This window comes from Convolutriloba macropyga, unplaced genomic scaffold, assembly GCF_964194025.1.
Source record: "Convolutriloba macropyga unplaced genomic scaffold, txConMacr16.3 SCAFFOLD_656, whole genome shotgun sequence".
In the NCBI taxonomy this organism is placed as follows: domain Eukaryota; kingdom Metazoa; phylum Xenacoelomorpha; order Acoela; family Convolutidae; genus Convolutriloba; species Convolutriloba macropyga.
The window spans coordinates 24,166-43,218 of NW_027453193.1; the positions used below are offsets into that span (position 1 = coordinate 24,166).

At 39.0% G+C, this 19,053-nt stretch overlaps 1 protein-coding gene across 2 annotated transcripts in view; it reads right to left on the bottom strand.

Annotated features, from left to right (window-relative positions):
* Nucleotides 1–6,721: 6,721 nt before the first annotated feature.
* Nucleotides 6,722–19,053, bottom strand: part of LOC142358119 (uncharacterized) — a 58,652-nt gene continuing 46,320 nt past the window's right edge. For both annotated transcript variants that reach the window (XM_075409583.1, XM_075409584.1), the window contains exons 2-3: nucleotides 8,144–10,963; nucleotides 6,722–7,029 (exon numbers count right to left, since the gene is read on the bottom strand). In XM_075409583.1, the coding sequence (XP_075265698.1) occupies nucleotides 6,901–7,029; nucleotides 8,144–10,963 (2,949 nt within the window). In that variant the 3' untranslated portion in view covers nucleotides 6,722–6,900. The remainder of the gene's footprint in view (nucleotides 7,030–8,143; nucleotides 10,964–19,053) is intronic.

Here is a 19,053-nt window from a genome sequence, read left to right on the forward strand (position 1 = left end):
AATTTTTCAGGAGACGGGACATAAACGTATTGGTGCAAATATATGAAAACGTGCCTTGTTTTTTGACCTAAAACTTCACCAACGTGCTCGAACTGGGTCTCAAACAATCCCGCTTCGAAATTGAAACAAAATCCAAACGCACAACGACTTCTATCTATGATGTTTGTTACTGAGCTACAACCTCTCCTCTCAAAATATGATTTGAGTTGAAAAATAAAGCGGCAAAAAAGATCAAGCAACGATACCGGAAAACATAAAGTCAAACTGAAAAACCGAGAAATTTGACCGTCGAGCCAAACACAGAGGACACATAAGTTCTAGGGATGAAATGGGATGTCACTGACGATAGTCTTTAGGTCAGCAGTGGCATCACCAGACGATAAAATAAAGGAAGATCCTGTATCTGGTATCATCAGTTTTTAACCGATTTGGATTAATTCTTCCATTAAATGTTAACATAGGACATCTCCTGACTAAATATCCGGTCTTTCCGGTCTGTGGACTAAATATCTTCATTATTGGAACAGCGATGTATTTCCCGCTGAATAAGCAGTATTCCTAAAGCTGAGGGAGGCACTGGTTTTGCAACTGAAAAAGGCATCTGCAGATAATACTGCAACAAAAATGAAGGACAAAGCTCAAATTCATTTGTTTTGTGACGCATCTGACGACACGATTTTGGCAGTAGTCTGTATACGTTATCAAGCTATACAGCTCTCAGCTGATTCAGAAGTTGCAATTGGAGACTGTAGTGTGAAAATACAAGGAGCGGGCACGGCAAGGAGATTAAAAGATAAGATTGTCAAAGAACGCAAGATCAAGGTACACACCTGACTTTTTTGGTAGACTCAGTTGCAGTATTGCAGTGGACACATAGTTCTAACCGCAAACAACAAGTGTTTGTGACCAATCGAGTGTTTGATATACTGGATAAAACGATTGTCGCACAGCGGAACTATGTGATGTGTATTCACATCCAGCCAACATTGGCTTTCGAGCAATTAATGTTGAAGAACTCTAAAGAAGACAGTAGTTTACTGGGTTCGCTTAGTTGGAGCAATTAGATAACGAAAGACCTGAGAAAGTTAACCTAGACTTGCCTACGATGAAGAAAACATACTGGCATCCCGGTTCATAACGCAGGCTGAAGGAAGGAAGAAATTTATTCAATGAGAACAACAGCAATTTTATTTGATTTGTGAATAGAATGGCTGAGAAGAAACAAAATTGCATAAAAAATGTTTAAAAAAGAAACTCTTTTAAGAATTGCAGCAAAAACGTTTTGCTAAAAAGCAGAAAGCACTCAAAGATCCAATCGAATCTCCGAAAATTTCAAGATTCTACAGTTTTTGCTTTTCATTGGCCAAAAGCAATTATTTTTGCCAAAGCAGAATACACGAAGTTTAATGAAACTACTATGCATCCATTATTGTTACATTGGAAAACAATTTTTACCTAAAGAGCACGAGAACATTTTTCGTCAGGAGACTGAAAACGTGAGAAGCTTCGTTCAACATAAATTGTGGATTATTGGCGTAAGAAACGCTTTGCGTTCAAAAATGAACAAATCTAACGAATGCCAAAGAGAAACAGCAAATACAATAGCCTAAGTGATGACTGAGCAGCCTAGTAACAGGCTTGTTGCTACAACATCTTTTTCAATCGTTGCAGTAGACTTTTTGGGCCCTTTTAATGTTTAATTTGCCCATAGAAATTAAAAGCAAGTGTGTTGTTTTTTCTTTTTTCTAACAGCGCGAGTCTTGTTTTTGAGGAGGAACCCAGAGTTGGACAATGATTGTCGTCTGAGTTCGAATTTGCGGTTCATTGCTCGAAGAATCAAACCGAAGAGAAAGTTATTAGTGACAACTTGACAGACTTTGTTGGTGCAGAGTTCAAGGGACAGATCGCATTATGGGAACCAACAAAACAAGGAAGAAATATTTTTTATTCAAAAAGGCATCAAATGTGACTACAATCCAACCGCAGCACTTTTTTGTAGAAATGTGTGACCGACTAGTCTGAAGTTACGAGAAGGCTTTGTATGTAGTGTTTGAGAACCGACCAATTGAAGACGATGGTCTCTCAAACACAATGTGTCTTGTTGAACAAATAATAAATGCAAAACCAATGACACCAGTCAGTTATGGCTTAAACAGTTTGGACGCTGTCACTTTAAATGACTTCTCGCCTGGTAACAAAAAAAAGTTGTTTGCCCAACATACCATGCGCAGAAGAGTTTGTTGATCATCAGAAGCTCCTTAGACAAACACAAGTTTAGTCTTTTCGTGTCACGGTCGGGTTCTTTTTTAACAAAGCCTGGCGAATTTGAGCAGTCGGCGAACCTGCAAATGCGAATCAATCAGAAAATTGAACGAAAGTGATTTTGTTTGCTCGGTTGAAGACATTAAAAAAGTATTAATAATATTTTTAGATATAATTACAATTACAGTTACAGTTATTTTTGACGGGTATAGAAGAGAAAAAAAGATTAAAACTTCAACCTAACAATAAAAATTACTAACAAAAGGTGCTGTAAAGAGCAATCCTTGTATAACTCAACAAAAAAATGCAAAATAAAGTGCCTTGAGCTGTAAATAGCGTGTTAATCTGTCTTTTACTTCAAATATTCTTGAACCGTTTAAGTTTACCGTGTCCTTTATCTAAGAATTACTCTAGCTGCATTTAAACCTCTAAAACTTTTGGCTTCTGCTATATATTTCAAGTACACAGATGGAAACAAAATTTAGGTTTAAGTTTAAATATTTTTGCATAAACTGGTCGTAGACTTATTTCTTTGTTTTAATTTGTTTTCCTACCAGATTGAACTGGCATCCATAAAAAAAATCCCGTGTTAAGTGATCTGCAGCAAAACCCAAGCGCTTTCGCTAAAGAACGAACAAAAATTAGCGAATATTGTTAAACCGAAACTGTAATGCAACTGTAAGGACAGTGGATATACAATTACAAAAGCGAACTGCAAAAACAAAAACTGCTGACAGATTTTTAAACTCTGAAACGGATGGTTTGGTCCAGAGCTTCCATCGTCACAACCGATTGTGACAGCAGCCTCCAAAATAGTATATTTTCCAGAAATCATGCCAAAAAATCAAAAATCTCCAGTCATTTTTATTCTACTTATGAGTCAACGACCCATTTTTATTGTTGAAGTATCATTGACCTTGGTGACTTATAGAAAAAAATAACTGCTAACCTTGTAAACGGCTGTCCTTGTATAACTCAACAAAAAATTCCAAAATTAAACTGTCTTGAGGGATAAAAAGCGTGTTACTGGCTGTTTTAATTTTAAAATTCTTGAGCAGTACAATTTTTCCTGTGTATTGTATTGAAAACTATTCCTCAGGAGTAGTTTCTTGTTACTGTTTCCTGTATCTACGAGTTACTTGTGCTGCAAACAGATTGTTACATCCCCAGATTCTGGTTTTTCGACTCTTTATTTCAAAGATCGAAACCCATTTTATCGAATAGTGATACACCGAACATAGTGGACATACAGTTACAACAGCGAACTGCAAAAGCAAGAAATACGGACCGATTTTGAACCTCGGCAACGGAAATGTTGATTGGTGTAAAGTTTTCACTGTAACAAGCAATTGTGAGAGCCACCATAATGAATGTATATCATCCAAAATTAATGCCAATTGAAGTACCATTGACTTTGGAATTTTTTTGAGATTTAAAAAATAACAGCTATCCATGTAAAACTTAAATAATTGAAAATTAATCTGTCTTGAGCAATGAGTAGCGTATTACTGGGTCTTTTAATTTAAATATTCATGAGCATCGCAATTTTTTGTGTCCCTTATCTAAATATTACTTGAGCTGAAATTCAACTGCTACAACACTCATCTTCTGGTTTTTCAACTCCTTAGTACAAAGATCAAAACCCATTTTAAGTTTAAGTTTAATTAACTTTGCTTAAACAGGTCTTAGAATTGAACCTTTGCTTTCGATTTACTTCCCTATTGGATTGAGCTGGCATACATAAACGATTCCATATTTTGTGTTCTGCAGCAAAACTAAGCCAATTTGCTAAAGATTAGCGAACAGTGATAAATGGGAACTGTAATTTAACTGTGAGAACATTGTGGATATACAGTTACAACAGTGAACCGCAAAAACAAAAACTGCTGACAGATTTTGAACCTCTGAAACGGACGGATTGGTTTAAAGCTTCCATCGCCACAACCGATTGTGAGAGCAGGTTTTAAAATGGCATACCATCCAAACTTTATGCCAAAAAATCAAATACCCAAAAACCCCTCATTTTCATTCTACTTACGAGTCAAAGATCCATATGCAAAGTTGAAATATCATTGAAATTGGTGACTTTAAAAAACGAAATAACAGCTCTCTGTGTAAATGGCTGTCCTTGCATAACTCAACAAAAAATTGCAAAATAAAACTGTCTTAAGAGATAGAAAACGTGTTACTGGGTCTTTTACTTAAAATTTCTTGAGCAGTACATTTTTTATTAAAAACTGTGTCCTGTATTTTTCAGTTTTCTTGAGCAGTGACTCGTATTGAAAACTATTCTTGAGCAGTAAATTGTTTGTTACTGTGTCCTGTATCTAAGAGTTACTTGAGCTGCAATTAGATAGTTACAGCCCTCAGCTGCTGGTTTTTCAACTCTTGAGTACGAAGAACGCAACCCATATAACCTTGTAAACGGCTCTATTTGTATAACTCAACAAAAAAAATCCAAAATTTAATTGTCTTGAGGGATAAAAAGCGTGTTACTGGCTGTTTTAATTTTAAAATTCTTGAGCAGTACAATTTTTCCTGTGTATTGTATTGAAAACTATTCCTCAGGAGTAGTTTCTTGTTACTGTTTCCTGTATCTACGAGTTACTTGTGCTGCAAACAGATTGTTACATCCTCAGATTCTGGTTTTTCAACTCTTGAGTTCAAAGATCGAAACCCATTTTAGATTTAAATTCACATTTTTTGTGCGTAAACAGGTCTTACATTTATATCTTTGTCTTCAATTTGTTTCACAACCAGATTGAACTGGTGTACATAAAGAGATCCCGTGTTGTTTGGTCTACAGCAAACCCAAGCCCCTTTGCTTATGAAAGAACTAAGATTAGCGAATACTGATACACCGAATCTGTTATGCAACCGTAGGAACATACTGGATATACAGTTGCAAAAGCGAACCGCAAAACCAAATAATAGGAACCGATTTTGAACCTCGCCAACGGAAGTGTTGGTTGGTGTGAAGTTTTCATCGTCACAACCAATTGTGAGAGCAACAATAATGAAGGTATACCATCCATAATTAATGCTAAAAAGAGATGAGAAACCGAAAGTTCCGGTCATTTCCACTCTGTTTATGAGTAAAAAATCTTTTGCAAAAATGAAGTACCATTGACTTTTGAATTTTTTTGAGATATGAAATTTAACAGCTATCCATGTAAAAAGTCAAAAAAACTGCAAAATTAATCTGTCTTGAGCAATGAATAGCGTGTTACTGGGTCTTTTAATTTAAATATTCCTGAGGAGTGTAATTTTTTGTGTCCCGTATCTAAGAACTACTTGAGCTGAAGTTCAACTAATACAACACTCATATTCTGGTGTTTCAACTCTTCAGTACAAAAATCAAAACCAGTTTTATGTTTAAATTTAATTAATTATGCATAAACAAGCGTCAGACCTAAACTTTATCTTCAAATTGGTTCCCTATTGGATCGAACTGGCATAGATAAAATATTCCATGTTTTGTGCTCTGCAGCAGACCCAAGCCAATTTGTTAATGAAAAAACCAAAATTAGCCAATATTGATAAACCGAAACAGTTAACAACTGTAAGAACCTAGTGGAAATAGATTTACAACAGCGAACTGCAAAAGCAAAAACTGCTGAAAGATTATGAGCCTCTGCAAAAGACGGTTTGGTATATAGCTCCCATCGCCACAACAGATTGTGAGAACAGCCTTTAAAATGGTATGCCGTCCAAAATTTATGCCAAAAAATCAAAAACCCAAAAACAGATCATTTTCATTCTACTTATGAGTTAACGAAACATCTAAAATTTGAAGTATCATTAATTTTAGTGAATTTTGGGAAAAAATAACTGCTATCCCTGTAAACGGCTTTCCTTGTATATCTCCACAAATGATTCTAAAACTAAACTGTTTTCAGGGATAAAAAAGCGTGTTACAGGGTCTCTCATTTTAAAATTTCTTGAGCAGTACATTTTTACGGTGTCTTGTTTTGAAAACTATGCTTGAGCAGGAAATTTTTTGTTAATGTGTCCTGTATCTACGATTTACTTGAGCTGCAAGTAGATTGGTACAACCCCAGACCGAAACCCCTTTTAGCCTAAATTTAATTTTTTTTGCACAAATAGGTCTTAGATTTATATCTTTGTCTTCGATTTGTTTCCCTACTGGATTGAACTGGTATACATAAAGAGATCCCGTGTGGTTTGATCTAAAGCAAACTCAAGCCTTTTTGCTAATGAAAGAATTAAGATGAGCAAGTAGCGCTAAACCGAAATTGTAATGCTATTGTAAGTGGATATACAGTTACAACAGCAAACTGCAAAATCAATTATAGCGGACAGATTTTGAACCTCTGCAACGGACGTGTTGGTTGATGTAAATCTTTCATCGGCAAAACCGACTGTGAGAGCAACCATAACAAAGGTATATCGTCATAAGTTTATGCCAAAAAGAGATCAAAAACCGAAAGTTTCTGTCATTTCCATACTACTTATGAGTGAAAGAATCAGTTGCAAAGTTGAAGTATCATTGAATTTTGTGGCTTTTTGAGAATTATAATTTATAAAAGCAAGTAGTAGTGTAATACACAATATAGGTCAGCCGGTATGTACAAATTAGTCTACTTATTGTTATTAGCCTACGTAATACGAGTACCATTAGAAAGTAACTGTCTGTGAAACCTTCAGATTCTGGAGCCACTTCACATACTTTTCCATTTTCTCTCCACTCTCCCATTTCATCAGATTTCGCCAAAGGCGCAAGGGAGACACGGCCAAATGAGCCAGCTAAATAAAAGCACAGCTTAAAGTTATTCCCAATTGGTCAAGTAGACATTTCTTAAATTATATCTTTATGGTAATCAAGCCCGGGTCGAGAAAAAAATGCAAAAATATGTAAGATAAGCGGTGAAAAGTTAGTTTTTTCACCGCAAATTTCGTACATAATTTGGCGGTGAAATGCGGCGAATGCGGTGAAATTATGTAAGTTCACCGCTAGACTAAGCGGTGATCTTACAAAATTTCACCACAATTCACCGCTAAAATATGTAATTTCACCGCTCTTACAAGGGTCCGAACCTCTCACCTCCTGCATGTCATCCACTTCTTCTTCCACTGCGCCATCTCGCACTAATTTCTATTATTTTTTGTTTGAATATAAATCGAATTCACTCTACTTTCTGCAAAACATGCGCGGTGAATTTTTGTAAGATTTGCAATTTTTAGCGGTGAAATTACATATTTTAGCGGTGAAATGTGGTGAATTTTCGTAAGTTCACCGCTTACTCTAGTGGTGAAATTACATAAATTCGCCGCTTAGAAAAAGTGTCAAAAAGATGTAAGATTAAGGGGTAGTTTCAGTGGGAAGGCAAATCTAACAATTCTTCCCACACTCACCATTAGTTTCACCGCATTCTTTGCTGATCTCAAACATCTTTAACAATTTTTTCTAAGCGGTGGATTTATGTAAGTTCACCACTAAGTTGAGCGGAGAATTTATGTAATTTCACCGCAATCACCGCTTATCTTACATAATTTGGACACTTTTTTTCGAAGCGGTGAATTTATGTAATTTCACCGCTAAATTCAGCGGTTAAATTATGTAATTTCAGCGCTACCAGCCGATAAAGTTTTTTTCACCGCATTCACCGCCTGATTTATGTAATTTCACCGCATTCACCGCTTATCTTACAAAAATATCCGCATTAACCGCTTATCTTACATAATTTGGCGTTGAATGGCGGTGACACCTCGACCCGGGAGGCCATTTTATATTTCGTCCATTGCTTGTGCTGTAACAAATATTCAACTTAATATAGTTTAAAAAATCTCTGTTTGTGATTCGAATTCAATTGAGAACATTTAGCATGAATTCGCGTAATTAGCGAATCATCCGTCTCACCTTGTGTCCACTGATTTGGAACAGTCCAAAGTTGAAGTTCCTAACAGAAGCATAACAGCTGCATAGTATACCATCTACCACAATAGTTCCACTCTCAGTTAATGGACAGAATATTCCCTTGTGTCTCTCTGACTCCACTCTCACCACTCTCACTCTCTCTCCTTCTCCACTCATCACCTCTCCATCTCCCACTTCCACTTCACATGCTGGTTTACTTGTGATGACGTCACAGTTCCCTCTTTGAGTCAGTAGAAGGTGGTTGCCAGTCACCGTCAGTTCACTTCCATTATCGAAAGTAATTTTGACAAAATCTGCTTCTACATCCAAGTCGCGATGTAAAAATGTGATCACTTTTTGATAGACAACTTTGCCATCAGAGACAGTCTTCACCAGATCCCCAATTTTGAGGTCTTTCATTTGTGTCAAAACTCTTTTGTCCCCCTTCTGGGAGCACAAGTCTACTACAGACGTGGGCGGGAAACACCATTCACCGCTCGCAGGTTGACTGCTTTGTGCAGCTTCGGCACGTGTGAGAGCGTCATTTTCTTGTTTCAATTTCAAATCAGCTTTTCTTTTCTGCCGATCCTTTTCTGCGCGATCTTCGTTTTCCTTCACTTTAAACTCGCCGCCTAGAAAACTTTTTAAGGCTTGAGTGCAACCAATGAATTTAGCTCTATCTACCCTTTTGACAATCTCTGAAATAGGCATAAGGCTCAGTGAATGTTCGAGCATGACAGGGTTGTTCATCAGAGAAACTTTCCACTTGCTCATGGCGTCTTCATTGATGAAATTGTTTTTGTCGTGAAGTGAAGCATCCCCGCCCTTCCATAAACTGGTACTCCTACTGAGAATTTCCTTGCTTTTGTTCAATTCACTGTCCATGTGCTGAACTGATAAAGCGGAGAGGATTTCTACTTTCAGATTGTTGTAATTGACTTTGCCAAACATTTTGCTTTTTTTGCTTATTTTCAGCTCCACTGAGCCCCCGCCATAAGCGCGGGTAACCAAAAAATGACCCCATGTTTGAAAAAATAATTCGTATTTCAACCTGTTCTTATCATCTCTAATGTTAAAGTCATCAGGGAGGTCCATGGTATCGTTGAGAAATCCTTCCGAAACTTTTAGCTCGTCAAGGCTTGTCAGGTTCAGTTCGAATAGACGTTGCTCGAAGAGAAAAGAAATTTCAGTTTGACTGTTCTCTGACTTGGATCCCTTTATTCTGTTATAGCCCCCTGATCCCTGAAATTGACCAGCAGTTTCGGAATCTATATGAAAATTAATGTTCAACGCTTGCGCGAGAGCTTTCTGCATTTCCGTTCTGTCTTCAAAAAACTCTAAGAATTCGAATGTTTCATTTGCACGGGCAAAACCAGCCGTTTCTGGAACCAAAAGCCCACTTTTTGTGTTGCGTTTTCCAAAAGAGAAAATTGCTGAAGTAACGGTTTTTCCACTCATAATGTTATATCCTTGTCCAATGACCCGAATTGCCGAGTCACACACATCTACTGGCTGTTTGTCCTGCACACCAAGATACAGCATGAAATCTTTCACAACATTGCTTTCGTCCACGCGTTCAATCAGGAAACTGAGCGCGTCAATTGACATTTTCTGAACAGATTCCAAATTAAATCCCGCAGAAATCATATCGCCGGCAGTTTTCCTTACAAGTTTTTTATTTGTTTCGTCTAAATTTTGCTGCTCTATGAAAATTTTTGCTCTGGACACCATTTCATTCTCGATGCCCCCTTCGATGGCCGACTTGTAATACTCGTGGAACTCTTCTTCTTTTCTGGAGAGTTGATCATTTGTAGCATTTTTCGCTTCAATTTGAAATCCATTCTCGGGTTCGGAGCATTTTTTGAAGCATTCGGAAAAAACAATTTGGCCAAATGGATCTTTTGACTTTTCCAGCAACTCTGTGCAAGTTTTGAACAAATTGAGTGGCTGTTTGGTTCCATCAGCTAGTAACGTCCACTCACCATCAGCATCCAGTTCTTCGCCTTTTACATCATTTTCGATGGCAACCACGGGAGCCACAACTTGCAGATATTCGAAAATTGCGGTCTGCAGTAAGCACGTCAACCTTTCGAACTCTTGTCTAAATTTTCTAGGTTTTGATCCAAGATGAACAGCGTGTGTTATAACCCCCACAACGTTCGGGTGAGATTTGTCGACAAAACCCAGTTTACTAAGCAGCTTTAAGGTTTTTGACAGAGCCGAATTTGGGCCCCTGGTTCGGTTGTCACTTGCATTGACTGAGATTAGAATCAAGTTTGGGAAACATCCGTTAAGATTAGGATGCTGAGCATAAAACGTCTTGATTGAATAAAAATTGCAAGCATCTTGTCTGGTTCCACTTGTGTCATTGAACCCGGGTGAGTCTACCAATCCCAAAAGCAAGTCTTTCACTTGGTAGTCATCAGACGTAGCCTTGAGCAGATACTCACAAGTGCTTCTTGTCATTGACTCGCAATCGCTTGTCTTTGCAATTTCGATGAAGGAACCATCAGGCTGCTTGAGATTAAAGAGATGATTCGCAGTGCTACTTTTTCCAACTCCAGTCTCTCCAATCAACAAAATTGACATCTGTTTGAAACTACGTTTTATCTTATGGCTAGAATATACATGTGAGAGTAGTATTTTTCGCCCAGTGTCAAGTTTTGGGTTGGGTTTCAGCAAACCTAGTTCTTGTGCTTCCTTTGTCATCTTTTTCGTTGTCCGAGGCAGTGCTTTAAATCCATTCAAATCTTCAGCTTCGTCATTTTCATCAGCCGAGAAGTACTCCTCGTCCTCTGATGTTGCCGCGGAGCCAATTTCAGTCTAAATAGTACAAAATAGCGTTTCTATGGCATCCTTTTGAATCCATGCTTTCAAACTTTTACTATATTTCTATATCACTGCCAGATATTGCTTTCAATTTTCAGGAAAGTGAACTATGACAGAAGTTTCTTAGCAAATTGCATCGGAAATGTCAGAGATTTGATACAAATTCAGTGTGTCCAGTGGTTTCAAGATAACGTCTTGCTAATTTTTTCAACACAAAACACTTTCACAATCTAAAAATTTCTGTAATCTTCCTAGGACTTTCAAAAATCTCCCAAAATTGTGCAATGAGACTGCCCAGGTCAAAGTGTGCGTTAATGATCAGACACTCAAAAACGCACGGGGGTTAAGTTTGTTTTTGAATACATGGACAAGCGCCATATTAAAGTCTTCCTACATGAACGACCTTCCTAGTCAAAGTATGCCTTAAGTTTGATGACTAACGAGCTAAATTCTGATCATTGCCGAGCTGAATTTTAATCATTAACGATCTAAATTGTGTTCAATGATGAAGTAAAATCTAGTCATTAACGAGCTAAACTCTGATCATCAACGAGCTAATTCTGATCATTAAGGAGATTAACTCTTTTGTGCACAGCTATTAGGATGATGATAATACAATATTATGTCGGAAAATTATCTCAGGTTGAATAACAAAATGTATAAATCATTAACCAACCGAATACACAAAAACGTAGCAAAAAATACGCAAATTGAACATCAAAACAACTTTTCCTCTCAAAGCAGTGAGTTTTTAGTTTTTCTTGTTTCAGTTTTTAGAAAAGAAAAATATAACAGAAAAGTCTGAGCAAATTGTACTTGAAATGTAAAAAAATTATTTCAATTAACGTGTGTCCAGTGGTTTCATGATATCGTCTCGCCAATTATTTCAACACAAAACACATTAACAATCTAAAAATTTCTGCAATTTTCCTAGGAATTTGAAAAACATCTCAAAAAAATCGTGCATTGAGACTGCCCAGGTTAAAGTGTGCGTTAATGATCAGACAAATAAAAATGCACGGGGGGTAAGTGCGTTTTTGATTACATGGACGAGCGCCATTTTAAAGTCCGTCTACATGAACGAGCTTCCTTGTCAATGTATGCCTTATGTCTGATTAAGCTAAATTCTTATCATTACCGAGCTAAATGCTGATCATTAACCAGCTAAATTTTGTTCATTAATGAAATAAATTCTGATCGTAAACGAGCTAACTTTGATTATTAAGAAGCTTAATTCTGAGCATTAACAAGATTAATTCTTTTGAACTCAGCTTTTAGAATGATGATAATGCAACATTATAACGGAAAATTATCTTAAATTGATTGTGAAAATAAATAATTCCTTAACCGACCGAATGCACAAAAACGTTGCAAAAAAATACGCAAGATAACCATCTATACATTTTTTCCTCTTAAGGCAGGCAGTTTTCAATTTTGTTTATTTGTAACTATTCAGAAGTAAGAAGCAAAATCTCCGGAGAAAAAATTGTCTAACAAAAAATTTGGTATAGATTTTGTATTTCTCAATTTAGTTTCCCCAAAAAAGCACTCAACTTCTTAACCGTCAACAATTTCTAACCGCAACGATTATTTTCAACCGAAAGAGCATCCATTGAAAAATTCTGACAACTTCTCAAAAAAGATGACACGTAAGCATGCTCAAAACAGTAGATCATGATTCAGATTTCTCCAAGCAAGAAGAAAATAATATTGTTTTGGAGAAAAACTACAAGGAATGAAGTGTTTCCACGAGGAAGACAAAATGCAGTCTAAATACAGCCCCGTCCATAAAAAGAAAAAAATTCCAGGCTGCTTCGATAGCTGCATAATTATCCTCTCTTAATTGCAAAAGAAATTCGTTACTTGTGACAATCTATATAGTTGTATCATCTAAGGAAATAAAAAAAATAGGTGTTCATGGAAACTAGACAAAATTTTTCGTTAATTGATAGTACAGTTGAGTTTCTGAGCTCATCTGCAGAAGTTGATGTCTGTAATACAGCATTTTTTAAAAATAAACCTATCAACGCTTACAAATTTTGCTACAATTTGATTTCAGGGTCGATTGGCTTTTAAAATTTGATAAGATAGAGCCGATACTTAATGCGCTTGAAAAAGAAACTAAGAATGAACTTGACGAACAAAATAACATGGATTGCATTTTGCTCATTTTTCTCTACATTTTCTTTTTTCTTTCTTGAAACAATTTAACTTTCCACAAAAACGTTTTTTTTTCTTTGCTTAGGCAAGTTTTGGATCCCATTTGCTGAATCCATTGTCTAAAATTTAAGCAATCTTGTCAACCATTTTCAACCGAAAAAATAGAGCTCCGGAAAGTCATGTCATAAACAAAAAATTAAAAACATAAACAGCCAAATAAATGCAAAAAATCTCGAAGATTTGTAACTCTCAAAAGAATAAAAATAATATTTTTGGACCTGTTCATTTAGCAATGGAATATATAGTTTCATCAGTTAGTATGAAGGGGTTTCTAACCGGTTCAATGCTGTGTTTTTGTAAACTTTGTTGTTATTTTTTCCCTTATGAGCTAGTCTTACTAGTGGCAGGCCATTTTGGTTTCCTGGGGAGCGATATTTGAATCTATTATGGTGTCCATTAAAAAAGAATGATTTTCTGATTTTTGGATGTATTTGGATTCAATTTTTCAATGGAGTTTCAATGGTGTTCCCCATTTTAATTTGTTTGGTCTACTTGCGGCCTTATCCCTTTAAGGAATATTCCCATCTGCTTTCTAGTGAAGGAAAACTGAATTTGTTATAAACAGGTTCTATATGACGATATAATTTCACCACTGGGTTTTTAAAACTACTAAATCTGAAAGTAGTTTTGAAAGTTACTGCATAAATTAAAAAGTAATATCATTTTTTGGCTCTGGCCGTTATTAAAGTTTTTTTGCTGTTTCATTTTTTGCTTGACTTATCTCGTAGCTTCATTATTTGCAAGTTTCAAAGACCTTCAAAATGAGGCATTATTTAGGTGCTCTTTCTCTTTCTCTCTCTCTCACACACACACACACACTTTATCTTTCTATCTCTCTCTCTTTCTCTCTTTTTTCTCTCTCTTTCTCTCTCTTTTTCTACCCGGGTTGAATTTATCCGCCCAAAATGATGTAAGAGTGGGGCTGCAATGGGAGGACTTTTTCGGAAAATGCAGCTCAAAACTCTTACGTCTTTTTGGGCTGCATTGGGCTTCCAAGGGGGGTAAAATGGTGTAAGAGTGAGGGGGTAAAAGACAAAATAACCACCCACTCTTACAATTTTTTTGGTCTGCCAAGGGGCGTAAAACGATGCAAGAGTTGGGGGTAACTTGTCTTTTACCCCCTCACTCTTACACCATTTTACCCCCCTTGGCAGACCAAAAAGATGTAAGAGTGGGGGGTTAATTTGTCTTTTACCCCCTCACTCTTACACCATTTTACCCCCCTTGGAAGCCCAAAGCAGCCCAAAAAGACGTAAGAGTTTTGAGCTGCATTTTCCTAAAAAATCCTCCCATTGCAGCCCCACTCTTGCGTCATTTTACCCCCTTTGCAGCCCAACTCTCACCTCATTTTACCCCTCTGGACAAATTACCCCCTCACGCTTACACCATTTTACCCCCCTTGGCAGACCAACTCTTACCTCATTTTACCCCCTCTGGACAAATTACCCCCTCACTCTTACACCATTTTACCCCCCTTGGCAGCCCAACTCTTACCTCATTTTACCCCCTGTGGACAAATTACCCCCTCACTCCTACACCATTTTACCCCCTTGGCAGCCCAATTCTTACATCATTTTACCCCCTCTGGACAAATTACCCCTCACTCTTACACCATTTTACCCCCTTGGCAGCCCAATTCTTACATCGTTTTACCCCCTCTGCACAAATTACCCCCTCACTCTTACACCGTTTTACCCCCCTTGGCAGCCCAATTCTTACATCATTTTACCCCCTCTGAACAAATTACCCCCTCACTCTTACACCATTTTACCCCCTTGGCAGCCCAACTCTTACATCATTTTACCCCCTCTGCACAAATTACCCCCTCACTCTTACACCATTTTACCCCCCCCCCCCTTGGCAGCCCAACTCTTACATCATTTTACCCCCTCTGGACAAATTACCCCCTCACTCTTACACCATTTTACCCCCTTGGCAGCCCAATTCTTACATCATTTTACCCCCTCTGCACAAATTACCCCCTCACTCTTACACCGTTTTACCCCCCTTGGCAGCCCAATTCTTACATCATTTTACTCCCTCTGAACAAATTACCCCCTCACTCTTACACCATTTTACCCCACTTGGCAGCCCAACTCTTACATCATTTTACCCTCTCTGCACAAATTACCCCCTCACTCTTACATCATTTTACCCCCCTTGGCAGCCCAACTCTTACCTCATTTTACCCCCTCTGCGCAAATTACCCCCTCACTCTTACACCATTTTACCCCCCTTGGCAGCCCAATTCTTACATCATTTTACCTGAAAAATCCTCCCATTGAAGCCCATTGCAGCCCACTCTTACATGGCAATTTCAGTCATGGGGGGTTATTCCTGAAAAATCCTCCCATTGCAGCCCATTGCAGCCCACTCTTACATGGCAATTTCAGTCATGGGGGGTAATTCCTGAAAAATCCTCCCATTGCAGCCCATTGCAGCCCACTCTTACATGGCAATTTCAGTCATGGGGGGTAATTCCTGAAAAGTCCTCCCATTGCAGCCCATTGCAGCCCACTCTTACATGGCAATTTCAGTCATGGGGGGGTAAATCCTGAAAATTCCTCCCATTGCAGCCCATTGCGGCCCACTCTTACATGGCAATGTTAGTCATGGGTGGTAATTCCTGAAAAGTCCTCCCATTGCAGCCCATTGCAGCCCACTCTTACATGGCAATTTCAGTCAAGGGGGTAATTCCTGAAAAGTTCTCCCATTGCAGCCCATTGCAGCCCACTTTTACATGGCAATTTCAGTCATGGGGGGTAATTCCTGCAAAATCCTCCCATTGCAGCCCATTGCAGCCCACTCTTACATGGCAATTTCAGTCATGGGGGGTAATTCCTCAAAAGTCCTCCCATTGCAGCCCATTGCAGCCCACTCTTACATGGCAATTTCAGTCATGGGGGTAATTCCTGAAAAGTCCACCCATTGCAGCCCATTGCAGCCCACTCTTACATGGCAATTTCAGTCATGGGGGGTAATTCCTGAAAAGTCCTCCCATTGCAGCTCATTGCAGCCCACTCTTTTATGGCAATTTTAGTCATGGGGGTAATTCCTCAAAAGTTCTCCCATTGCATCCCAACTCTTACATCATTTTACCCCCTCTGAACAAATTACCCCCACACTCCTAAATCAATTTACCCCCCCATAGACAAATTACCCCCCACTCTTACATCAAAATTGGAGGATTTTAGGGAGGACATTCGACCCGGGTAGCTCTCTCTCTCTCTCTCTCTCTCTCTCTCTCTCTTTTTTTTTTCTCTCTCTCTCTTGCTCTCTCTCTCTCTCTTCTCTCTCTCTCTTCCCTGTCTCTCTCTTTCTCTCTCTCTCTCTCTCTCTCTCTCTCTCTCTCTTTCGCTTCATCATTTGATTACAGACAATTCAATCAAACTTGGAGGTATGAGTGATGTCACATAATATGCAACGGTGCATTACCGAACCTCCTTGTTTCAAGTTTTATGCTGCGGCTAAAATTTTTCTGTTTGGCCTCATTTTGTTTTCTTTTACGTAATTATTATATTTGAAAAGTACAATTACTGATTCTGTTGAATATTTCTGGCTAAAAAGCGAAAAATTCGTTGTTGTCGTTGGTTTTAGTTCCGGATATGTGCCGTGCTACTTTCTAGTAAAAACTACGGGCGATCTTCTGGTGTTTGTCTATCTCAGAATGTTTCAAAACGAAAGATTGGTGCTCAAGAACTCTTCAACACAAACTATGGTAATGGAATGATATAGATTAGTACATAACATTACGCTTGCTTTGTTCATTTCGTTTTGTTAGTTGTCTCCTCTCATATTTAGATGGGCAAGCAGTTGAAAACTCAACAGCTTGTGTTTAGTTTGATTATGCAACCAATTAGGCCTTCAATGTTTTTAGAGACTGGTGAAGTGAAAGCAAAATCATCAAAAAATAGGCTGATGGCCAGGTCGTGGGTAATGTGCAAAAAAACTTATCCTTGTGCAGCCAGCGAGTAACTGGATCTAATATGTTTTGCACCCAGACCCAGCTTATTCAGCATATTACTGTTACGCCTTCAAACGCACGTTCTCTTGCATAGTAACGTGCTATACCATATCAAATAAATTGTAAGTGGGGAGAAACAAAACAGGGGGGAAGCAGAATATATCCGAGTAGCATATATTTTGCACTTTCATTATCGCTAACTGTTTGTCATCACATCAATTTTGCGGCTTACTGAAAACAAACTGCGCCATATTTCGCATCAATAATAAAAAAATAATAATTTTTGTTATTTGATAATAAACTTTAAACAAGCTTTTATAAAATACAATGTAAACTCTCGAAAGAGCTCTAGAGAACTGCAGAAAATGGAAAACAGTCAACGAGTGAGATCCCTCGATATATTCATCAATTCAGTAGTTTCCAATGCAGTTTGCGCTATTCCTTTCTGTTAAATATTCATAACCTACAAAACCTTGAGAAAGGTCTTCACTGTAGGTGTAGGTGTGTGTATGCGTGTGCGAGTGTGTGTGTGTGTGCGTGTGCGTGTGTGTCTGTGTGCTTGTGCATATGCGTGTGTGTGCGCGTGTGACTGTGCGTGTGCGCGTGAGTGTGGTTGTTATTGTGAGTGTACGTGTGTGTTTGTGCGTTATCGTGTGCGTGTGCGTGAGAGTGTGCATGTGCTTGCTTGCGTTTGTAGGCGCATGTGTGTGTGTCTGTGTGTGAGAGTGTGTGTGCAGTTTTGTGCGTGCGTGCGCGTCTGTGATTGCGTGTGAGGTACGTGTGCGTGAGCGTGTGTATATGCGTGTGTGTCACTATATGTGTGCGTGTGTGTGTGTGTGTGTGTGTGTGTGGGGGGGGGGTGAGCGTATGCGTTAGCGTGTGCATATGCGTATGCATATAGGTGTGCCCGTGTGTGTGTGTGTGTGTGTGTGTGTTTGTGTGTGTTTGTGTGTGTTTGTGTGTTTGTGTGTGCGTGAGCGTGTGCGTATGCTTGTGAATGTGCAATCTGCGTGTGCTTGCGCGTGTGCAGGTGCATGTGTGTGTGTCTGTGTGTTTTTGTTTGTGTGAGCGTGTGCGCGTGCTTGTGAATGTGTGTAACGGTGTGCATATGTGTATGCGTCTGTTTGTGCGTGTGCGCGCCTATGTGCGTCTGTTTGCATGTGTTTATGTGTAAATGTGTGTAAGTTTGTTGACGTCTGCAAGTGCGTGTGCCTGTGCTTGTGAGTGTGAGTGTGAGAATGCGTGTTCGTTTGAGTCTGCGTGTGTGCCCGTGTGCATTTGTGCGTGTGCATGAGCCTGTGAGCTACGTGTGAATGCGCGTGTGCATATGCGTGTGTGTCACTATATTTGTGGGGGTGCGTGTGCAAGTGCATGTGCATGTGCGTCTGCATGTGCGTGTGCGTGCCTATGTGTGTATGTGTGCATGTGTTTATGTGTAATTGTGTGCATGTTTGTGGTCGTCTACGACTGCGTGTACCTTTGCTTGTGAGTGTGAGTGTGAGAGTGCGTGTTCGTTTGCGTCTGCGTGTGTGCCCTTGTGCGTGTGTTCGTGTGCATGAGATTTTATGTGTTTATATGTGCGTCTGAGTGTGCGTGGGCGAGTGCGCGGCGGGTTTGCGTGTGTCTGTGCGTGCGCGTGTGAGTGTGCCGTTTTGAGTGCGTGTGCGCAAGTGTGAGTGTGTGTGTGTGCGTGTGTGCGTGTGCATGTGCGCGTGCGTTCGCGACTTCATGTGGTGCGTGCGATGGCGCATGTGCTTGCGCGTGTCCGTGTGCGCGTGGTGTGTGTGTGTGTGTGAGGGTGTTCGTTTGTTGGTGCGTTTGTATGTCTCTCTGTGTGCGGGTCTCTCTAGGTAGGTGTTTTTATGTGAGGCGTCTGTGTGCGTTTGGGTGTGCTTGTGCG